The sequence below is a fragment of the Sinocyclocheilus anshuiensis genome, unplaced genomic scaffold, assembly GCF_001515605.1.
Source record: "Sinocyclocheilus anshuiensis isolate Anshui unplaced genomic scaffold, SAMN03320099.WGS_v1.1 scaffold322, whole genome shotgun sequence".
Classification (NCBI taxonomy): domain Eukaryota; kingdom Metazoa; phylum Chordata; class Actinopteri; order Cypriniformes; family Cyprinidae; genus Sinocyclocheilus; species Sinocyclocheilus anshuiensis.
Genome location: NW_015542366.1, coordinates 77367 through 87006, shown reverse-complemented (window position 1 = coordinate 87006; position 9640 = coordinate 77367). Strand labels below are relative to the sequence as shown.

General features: G+C 38.1%; 1 protein-coding gene across 2 annotated transcripts in view; it reads left to right on the top strand.

Moving 5' to 3' along the window:
- The window catches only part of LOC107692111 (SH3 and PX domain-containing protein 2A-like), a 92866-nt gene that overhangs the window by 59295 nt on the left and 23931 nt on the right, over window positions 1–9640 (top strand). For both annotated transcript variants that reach the window (XM_016491016.1, XM_016491014.1), the window contains one exon: window positions 7071–7199. In XM_016491016.1, the coding sequence (XP_016346502.1) occupies window positions 7071–7199 (129 nt within the window). The remainder of the gene's footprint in view (window positions 1–7070; window positions 7200–9640) is intronic.

Below are 9640 nucleotides of genomic sequence, written 5' to 3'. Positions count from 1 at the left end.
CACTTAGGATGGGTTAAATGCAGAGCACTAATTCCAAGTATGGGTCACCATACTTGGCCACATGTCACGTCACTTCGAAATACTATAGCATGGGTGAAACACAACTCCTTCCACACAAGGGTAAGAAAAACATAGACATTTCCTGTAATGGAGGGAGGTCGACTGTTTGGGGTCAGGAAAGTGATGTAAATAACGGTGAGAGAAACCAAAACAGTCATTCGAACACCACTGACCTGAACTTAATCGCTGGTGTGTGTGAGTGATGCTGTGTGTGTCTATTTATCATGGACGGGAGTGTGAGAGATTGAGTAAATGCTCATAGCAGTGAGTGTTTCAGCGTTTCAGTGTGAAGGAAGGGTCAGAGAGGTGGGAAGGTAACATCTGTCAGATGTGCTTCGCTAAAGGGATGGATCTGTTCACGGGGGTGTGGAGCATTTGTTAATGATTTGACCTCCATGGCCCTTGAGTCAGTTTAATTCAAATTCCATGAAATTTTTGTTGCAAAGGACAGTGTTGACCTCAAGATCAACCCTGAACTGGAAAGTACAGGTTCATCAGACTCAACAAAAACATTTCATGAAATTCATGTTATGATATACCAATTACAAAACCAAAGCTATATTCAATAGTATCTAAAATGCTATTAAAACAACTCTTATTTAATTATTAAGGTTAATATAAGTACTAAAATATATGCAGTGGTATATAGCATATGTTCTACCTGCTTCAAGTTTTTCCAAGTAATTTTTGAAGTGAACAGTCAGAAATAAAGATCATGAGTGATTTAAAATACATTTTTTCCTCATTAATACTGTTGTTTAATTAATAATACAATCACACTAGAGTATTTTTGTACCATCAGTTTTACGGTTTAGACATTGCACAAGTACTGAAATGAGTCACTGTCCAACAAATGCTTATATATTATTCATTTTTAATTGTATTATTTTTAATGTCATCTTGGTATCAAAGTACTGGTACTTTTGACATTTATACTTACCAAATTATAGTTGTGTTGATACATTTCTTTTTTAATTTTCTCCAATAAAATATATGTTTAATATTTAATGCTAATATTTATTGATGCTAATTTAGCAGAGATGTAGAGGATTTGGAACTTAGATCTGATATGGATTTAGTTATCAATGCTCCTTTGAAGCCAAAAAAGGGACGATGATAATACCATGGCATTTGTTTGACATATTTGTGAGTGATTCACCAGTTCGCCAGTAAAGCTGGTGCCACTCTTCAGCGCTCAGATCAGCGTTTGGTGGGAAACAATCCCTATGAGTATGAAAGGCTAACAACTGCGCGGATCAAATTAGCCGTTTTTATTTGTTGTGTTAACGTTGAGCCCACAATCACATAGGAGGGAAGAAATGTCAGGAATGAATGGATTAGGAGACAGAGGTGTTGAATAGAATGGAAGGGTGGAGGGATATTGGGCGAGGTTTGTCCTGTGGGGTAAAAATATAGCTTGTACCAACATCTTGAATTCTGTCGGTGCTGAGTGTGTTCATTGTTTACAGAGGTTAAATTACACCTCGTTTGGTTTGTGTGTGCGTGTGTGATAACCGAGAAGATATTAGGAAACTCTGCTGTGACTTCACACCCTTAAACTCAGACATACCTGCTTTCCAGGCAATAGATTTGTCAGAGCAGACACACACACACACACACACACACAGACAGTCACAGTTTTTCAACACCATGTGATGCTTTATGGGTATTGTAACCAGATGGTGCCTTGCTTAATAACTCTTAAGTTGTCTGTTCACTGCACTATTTGCCATCTATCCGGTATGGGGTATTTGGCAAATCCAGTTAAGATGCTGGTGAGATGTATTAGGCAGCGGGATATTGAGAAAGGAAGAAAAAGCCTTTTGCAGAAAGATTTTGCATCAATTAAATAAATCCTATTTGTAAGAAAACATAATAAATATACATATTTAAGTGACATCATAATAGTATGATGCACTAAATTGAATTTATATTGGTTTTAATAAAAAAGAAAGAAAATTATTGACAGCAAGATATTCATTCAGATTACAGTAATGGAAAATTTTCAATGGAAACATTTAATGGAAATAAAAAATAAAGTTAAAATAATAAAAGTGCTTGATGAAAAACAATTTCACATCACAAATTTATTAAATGGTCCTAAAATGGCCTTCATTTTCTATAAAGTATGTCATTTCTTATATTTGTATCAAATTATTTAAAGATTCCTATCATTAGGAAATTGTTTTAGGAATAACGCTAATTTCAATGCTAATGCTAATGGTCTATGCACAAGTCACAGATTTGAAGGTGAGTGAGCTATACTGCAGTGTATATAATTTGTTACTTTTGGCTGGGTTTTGCAGCTTTGATGAAAACATGCAGTGCTGGCTGTTGTGTCTTTTTCCACTCTGTTCTGACTAACATTTATACTCCTTTTTCCCTCTGTTTTCCCTCTCTCCTCTCTTTTCCGCTGCCCTCAGTTTGGATGTATGGCCTTCAGGACAGTCCAACAAAGTCTGAGGCCTCAGGTAGATATGCGATATACGTGTGTGCATGTCACTTTTCCTTTTGCAACTCTTCAATGTGGTAATTTTCTAGTTTTTACAAGTACAGTTCCTAAAAGAGTTCCTTGCCCAGGGTCCAAAATTAACACTCGTCAAGCGCCAAATCAAAATTAGTCAAATGCTATTAATCACCATTTGGCTGGTAACTTCATTAGGAACTGTAACATAAAACACAGATTTAATCGTGTTATTACAGTGAGCCTGATGTAAGCAATCCAGAAATTACATTTTGAAATTAATATAATGATAAATATGGCTTCTAATTTGGGACAATGCAGTAAGCAAGTGGTGTGTGGATGGGCATGACTATGGGAATTTAACTGGCCAAAGAGTCATAAAATGTTCTCCTAAGATATTTACATGAGGATGTAAAAACCTCTTCAGTTTTGATTCCAAAACTGGAACTTTGTTTTTAAGAGCAAGAGCTCATTTAGCAGATCTTAGAGGTCTGCAGGTTTACTTGTGGCTTATAAAGTTTATGCTAGAAGACGAAATATTTAGGATAGGTGTTGTAAGGCCAGCAGCGAAGAGGAAGACATTCAGTGTGAAAACGGAGGATGTAAAACATGACGAGAGCTTGTGGTCTCCCCTCAGTGCTCTCCCGGGAAGTCTTATAGATGACGGCCTGCAAATAACCATTTCAGAAAAGAATACGCTCTGTTTTCAGAAATAAATGCTGACGCTCACAGAACTACAGCCCATGTGGAGTGTGTTTTCACCATGATCATCACACACACCCTACATATTTGGGCAATTTCCTGCAAAATAAAGAAAACACACTGATTATGTAACACATATAATTTGCTTGTGCACGTGCTTTCTAAAACCATTTCATAATCCGGCTTAAGAATGGTGGTTTCTAACTTTTCCCAGCTGGTCATTAGATAGTAAGCTTGTTTATTGCTAGTAAAAATAGGGTGACCAGACGTCTCCATTTTCCGGGACAGTCCCGGTTTTTGGTGTCCTGTCCCCGTTTTACACCATGTTTAGGACAAGAGCAGAGTGCTATTATCATCAATTATCAAAAGAAACACCGTTATTGGTTTCAAGGTAGTCACATACTAACTATATACATGTTAAAACAAAGTAATACTGTTTGTGTGCACTTTATAACAAGACATGATAAGGTTGCGGGATTGTTTGCACACAGCATTAAACATTCCTCAAACACGATTCCGATATGAATAATGTAAAAAAAACAAAAAACAATTACATCTGCACAATTACATTTGCAGAAAGCACACACTTGAGCCTAAAATGCAAAATAATAAGCCTGATTGGGGATTGTAAAGATCCAAAAGCAAGCATAAATATAAAATAACAATTGTAATAACAATAATTGTGTTCCTTGTGATGTTGTGGTGACTCAGATTGAAGTGAAATATTTCTGCGATTGGCACAAACACCGTTAAAATGTCAGAATTATATTTCACAGTTCACTTCAGCACAGCTGCAAGCATTCAGTTGAGCAATACAGTATGTTGTCATGTTAGCATGACATGGCGCCATGAAGTGTGAGGCAGTGCTAATTAGCTTGTTCCATACCGATGGTGATAGTGACAAGATACAGAACTACTGCTCTCTCGCTTCTCACAGCACTGAGCGTCTGCACTCAAAGGATTCTCCAGTAATCCAGATTTAAAAGCCCATAGTGTTAAAACACATTGCGCTAGCAACACAGACACACTGTTGGCATCATGACAGCTTGATGTTGACTGAATACAAGACCAGATTTTATGTTAATTGAGTTTTGTACAAAACATCATTATTTGATGACCCAGAAGGGTTACAGACCATTACGGACTACAAGCCCCCACCACGCACCTGTGACAGCACCATCTCCCTGCCGAACGAGCTGAACGTCTTCTTCGCTCGCTTTGAGGCACAAAACAGCACCACTGCACAGAAGACTCCACCTCCTCTGTGCCTTGTGCTGCTATATATATTTTTTTACATTTTACCTTATTTGTATAGTTGTATTTTATATTTAATCTGTATCTATCTGTATTTATGTTCTACTGTTAGTGTTATCTGTATGCACCAAGGGTCTGAGAGTAACGCAATTTCAATTCTCTGTGTGTACGTGCTGTACATGTGGAAGAATTGACAATAAAGCAGACTTGACTTGACTTGACTTGACTTGACTTGACTTGGTTCAATAATTTTAATTGGGACAGTGACAACCTCAAATGCCAGTATCAAAGGATATTCTTATACCATGGTATTCACAAACATTGGGCACATAATCCATGGTTCGTTTCCAAACAAGACATGTTAACACCATTGTAAATGCTTATATGTGCTTGCATGAGGTACAGCAAATGCACCCACCATCTCTTTGGATAAATTGTTAAAAAATATGGTACATTTTATGTTTCTGTAAGAACATTTGAAATATTTCCTATTTAAAGCCTCTAGTTTTCAGAAGACCACACTATGTGAAAAACAGGGAGAACACAACCACACGATGTTGGAAGATCAAGCGCATATAAGAAACTACAAAAATAGTTCTCAGAAGTACAAATACACCATTTGAAGTTTTAGTAACTATGCAGAAAGTCTTGAAATGCATAAGCCAGAAACGTTTGATGTGTTATACTTTGGATATTTTAGTTTACAAACAACATTAAACAGCATGTTCAAACTATTTTATTGCTGTAATGTAAATTACATAAAAAAAATTTTAAAAAGATATTCAATGGAAAATACACTACAAAAACTGAAAAGATTTTTTTTTTAACATATTTGAAATAAGCCTCTTAAGGCACTGACAGACGCAGACAAACAGCAACAAACATGTTTGTCCGGTTTCATTGAATCAGTGTTTTAACCCTGTCGGCGTCTATCGGTGTGTTTTCACAGATTGAACACGTTGAACCAGCATTTGTTGGGTTTTGTAATGTCTGAGAAGGGACGTACTGTTATCCAGTGACTGTTGCCGTTGTCTGCATCTGCATCGGTGCAGTGTGAATTGACCTTTATGCTCACCAGAGATGCATTTATTTAATCAAAAAACAATAAAAATAGTAATATTGTGAGACTGTTACAATTTAAAATAACTTTTTTTTTTTATATATATATATAAAAATGTGATTCATTCCTGGGATGCCAAGCTAAATATTAAGCAGCAGTCTTTCAGTGTCACATGATCCTTCAGAAATTATTGTAATATGCTGATTTGGTGCTCAAGAAACATTATTATTATTATTAAACATTATTATTGTTAATGTTATGTTAAAAACAACTGTGCTGCTTAATACTTCATGAAACACATTTTTTAAGATTCTTTGATGAATAGAAAGAACTGAATTTATTTCAAATAGATTTCTTTTTTTGTAACAATGAAAGCATGTAAACATCAACTTTACAGTCAGTTTTTGAGTAATTTAATGTAGGTGGGATGTAATTTATTCATTAGAATTATGGAAATTCTACTTGTTCATTCTACTGATTTGGTCATGGCACATATGGTCATGTGACCACTGAACTCATAAAGGGATAGTTCACACAAAAATGAAAATTCTCCCATCATTTACTCTTCCATCATTCTGAAGCTTGAAAACTCTTGTCCTCATTCACTTTCATCATATGTATATGTATATGTATATATATATATATATACACAGTATATATATATATAAAAATAGGAATTCACCTTCTGTTTTACAGAATAAAGTAAGTCATACAGGTTTAGGACAACATAAGGCTGAGTAAATAATTACAGAATTTTCTAATGATCTCTTTAAGTCATTGATGAAGAAGAACTGGTTAAAGAGATTGTGAGAGGAAATACAAAAAGAAAGAGAGAAGTATAGAGAAAGAGAGCGTGGCTTAACCCCAGCTGAAATGCTTTCTTTTTGCGTTTCACAAACACAGCTTCTCTCTCTTTACTCGGCCCACTCATATGTTTCTATTTAAGGCTTGGAGAGCAGTCTACCCTGATTGGCGTTTTTCTCTCTCTCCCCGTTTCAGCCAGATGGGAGGAGGGATGGAGAGAGAGAGAGAGAGTTTGAAAATGAGAAAGGGAGGGCAGGAGAGAGGGAGGGAGGCCTGTTCTTGCTCGTCTGTTGAAGAAAAACTTTCTCTCCCTCCACTCGCAAGTCACATCCCCTACTGTAAACAGCTCTCTCCCAGCCTCTTTTCCCTTCCTTACATTCCTCCCTGCTTCCTCCCAAAAACCTTCACTGTATTATGGAGACCCAGCATCACCAAGACCTTATCGAGCTCTCGAGCCTCTGAAGGAAGTCTACCTCGCCTTGTTTTTGTGTAATCTGCCTTTCCCCCCATTCAAATGCGCGTCCAGCGAGGACGAAGGTTCGTCTAAATGGCCCGTCATTGCGGAGCATGCACAGTCAGCAGGAGTTTGATTTGCGCTAGGCTGCGGAGTGAGGATGGCGGTGTACAGGGGTCAAGCTGGAGGTCGCTGGCAGGGCAGGGTTGGCGGGGGAAGTGCGGGGATGGCGGGACGGTGGCTGACAGCCTGTTTCTTCCCTTCGCCGGCAGGACCGGACAGCAGTGAGCCCATGGTGCTGGAGCAGTACGTGGTGGTGGCCAACTACGAGCGGCAGGAGAACTCGGAGATCAGCCTGAAGGCTGGAGAGACGGTGGACGTAATCGAGAAGAGCGAAAGCGGTGAGTCCTTCGCACACACTAGAGCTAATTGGCTTACCACGTGGATTTTATTGGCGAAAGCTTGTGTATACACAGACACACAGAGTCGCCTGCACACATGAATGCTTTCAGATGCTCAATGATCAAAATGTCAAGTGGGTCTTGTTTTTTGCCTCCATGTCTTTTCTGATACATTCCTCCTCTTTGATTGTATAACTCCTCCTTTGGTCTTTGTCCTTAAGATCCCCTGGTTTCCTCTTCTGACATCCCCCTCTCCCTGTTTAAATCCACAGTTTTGTTCTTGGCTCCACCTGGAGGTGTCATATGGCCAGTTATCTTGGCGGTTGGTCGGCCTGAACCCCCTATAGATCTCTAGGATGGAGGCCAGACTGATCTGGAATGTCCGTGAGATAGGCATGAGAAGTCTGTGGGTTGAAACGTGTGCTAATGGATCAGGGTCACACCGATAAGAGTTCATGCAGAATGCAGAGACTGACAACAGCAATGGAAAGTGTAGAAAGAAATCCTTGATTGTTGTTTTTATCCCTTTAGTTACTGTTTTCCCAGATGAATGTTCTTGCTAATGCTGTAAATGTTCAAACTTAGTGCAAACTGTTCATGCTAGCGTATCTCGTAGCCTTGTACAGAAGAGGTTGAACATTGACTCTTCCAATGAACTATTTCTGCATGGTTGCCAAACATTTGAACGTAGTGTTGTTTGCACATCCAGAGAGCTAGCAATTATAAAAACAGGCTCTTAAAATCTAGCATCTTACTGTTGTGAGTAATCATTTGATCTTTTCCCTTAAATCATACGGAAGAGGGTGGGAAGGATTAGGAGGAGTTGTCAAGATCAAGATGAGCAAAGATCCAGTAAACCCATTTGAACTTAATAACATCATTGAGTAAGACCAACTCAAAGAGGGCTTGACCTTCTGGTTTCAAACATAATGCTTTGTCTAAACTAGTCTAGACTCTGTCTCATGGGCGTTCTCTATGAGACACTTTATTTTGAAGTTTGTTTGCTGCCTGTTCTATTGACTTTGGGTGTTTTCATGCTGTAAATTCAGACAAGTGTTTACTTTGTAGATTTTTTTTGCAATGACAACAAATAGGCCAGTTTTTCAGAATATCTAGAGGAAACATTCTTGCTTTTCCTTTGGATGAATACTCAGAGCTAGAATACATTATGACCATCATAGAGTAAAGAGGGTAATGCATTACAAGTAATGCAAGGCTACGTAATCAGATTACTTTTTCAAGTAACTAGTAGCTCATTGCTAATAAATAATGAATAAGTAACGCAAGTTACATTGTTTTCCCATTTATTCACTGACTGTACTTCTGTCCCCGTGTTGAGAGAAATTGCGAGTAAGGATGAGGCACTTCCTTTAGCCTAAGGCTTATCAATTTCACTTTTGGTGTGAAAAAAACTTTAAAAATATAACAATATAAATATAACTTTTGGGTTTTTTGTTATTAAAAAACAAATAAGCAAGCCCAGCCCAGGTGGCAATATCGTAATGCATTACTTTTAAAAGTAACTTTCTCCCACACTGTTCATCAGCTGCAAAAAAGGTAATTCTGAAAGTGATTTCACTATTATTTTTTAAAACCTTATAGTTATTGTTAAAGTTATTGTTCTTGGTGTGACTGGCCTTTCTTTTTACTGTAGATCACTGGTTTATTTGTTTAAGCTGAGTACAGATTTTCAGGTACAATGAATTATACTCACTGATTTTCACAATTGGACGAGTCATTTAATCACAAAAGATTCAGAGAGATTCAGGCGAAAGATTCTCGCTCAGAATGTGGTTGTCCTTGAGTAAGAAACACTTGGCTTCCTCAGCCCTAGTTAAACTCCAGCTGTTTTACAGTGCAGGCAAAGCATGACAACTTCACTTGGGTTGGGAAGAGGTGAACCATGCAGGGCTACAGGATTAATGAGCTTGAGAAACAGAAGCAGAGAGTGTCTGAATGGAAGAAAAGAACGGAATCTAAACACAGAATCGTTTAAAGGAATAGCTCACCCAGAAGAAATTAAGTCATACATGTTACGAAGGTGAACAAATGATGACAGAATTGTTATTTTTGAGTGAACTATTCCTTTAAATCAGCCTGAGGCAGCCTGGAAGGCCAATTCCTGGAGTGAATTGTCTGTCCTCCATTGATTCCAAAATTCCTCAAATGTTCAAAGCACTTATTGAAATTGAAGATGAGCTGCAGCAGCTTGATATCTCAGCACTAGAAACCCATCCTCCAGAATCCGATCTCTTCAGCAGGCTTCCATATTTTTGTACTATAGTATTCAATGACTACCCTAGTGCAGGGGTTTTCAACCTTTTAGGACATGCGCCCCCCCAAGTTTGTCTAATTTCACTCGCGCCCCCCCAACATCCCCCGGTATTACTGTAGTCACACCGAATTACTTTATTAACATAAAAGCAAATATCCATTAAAGC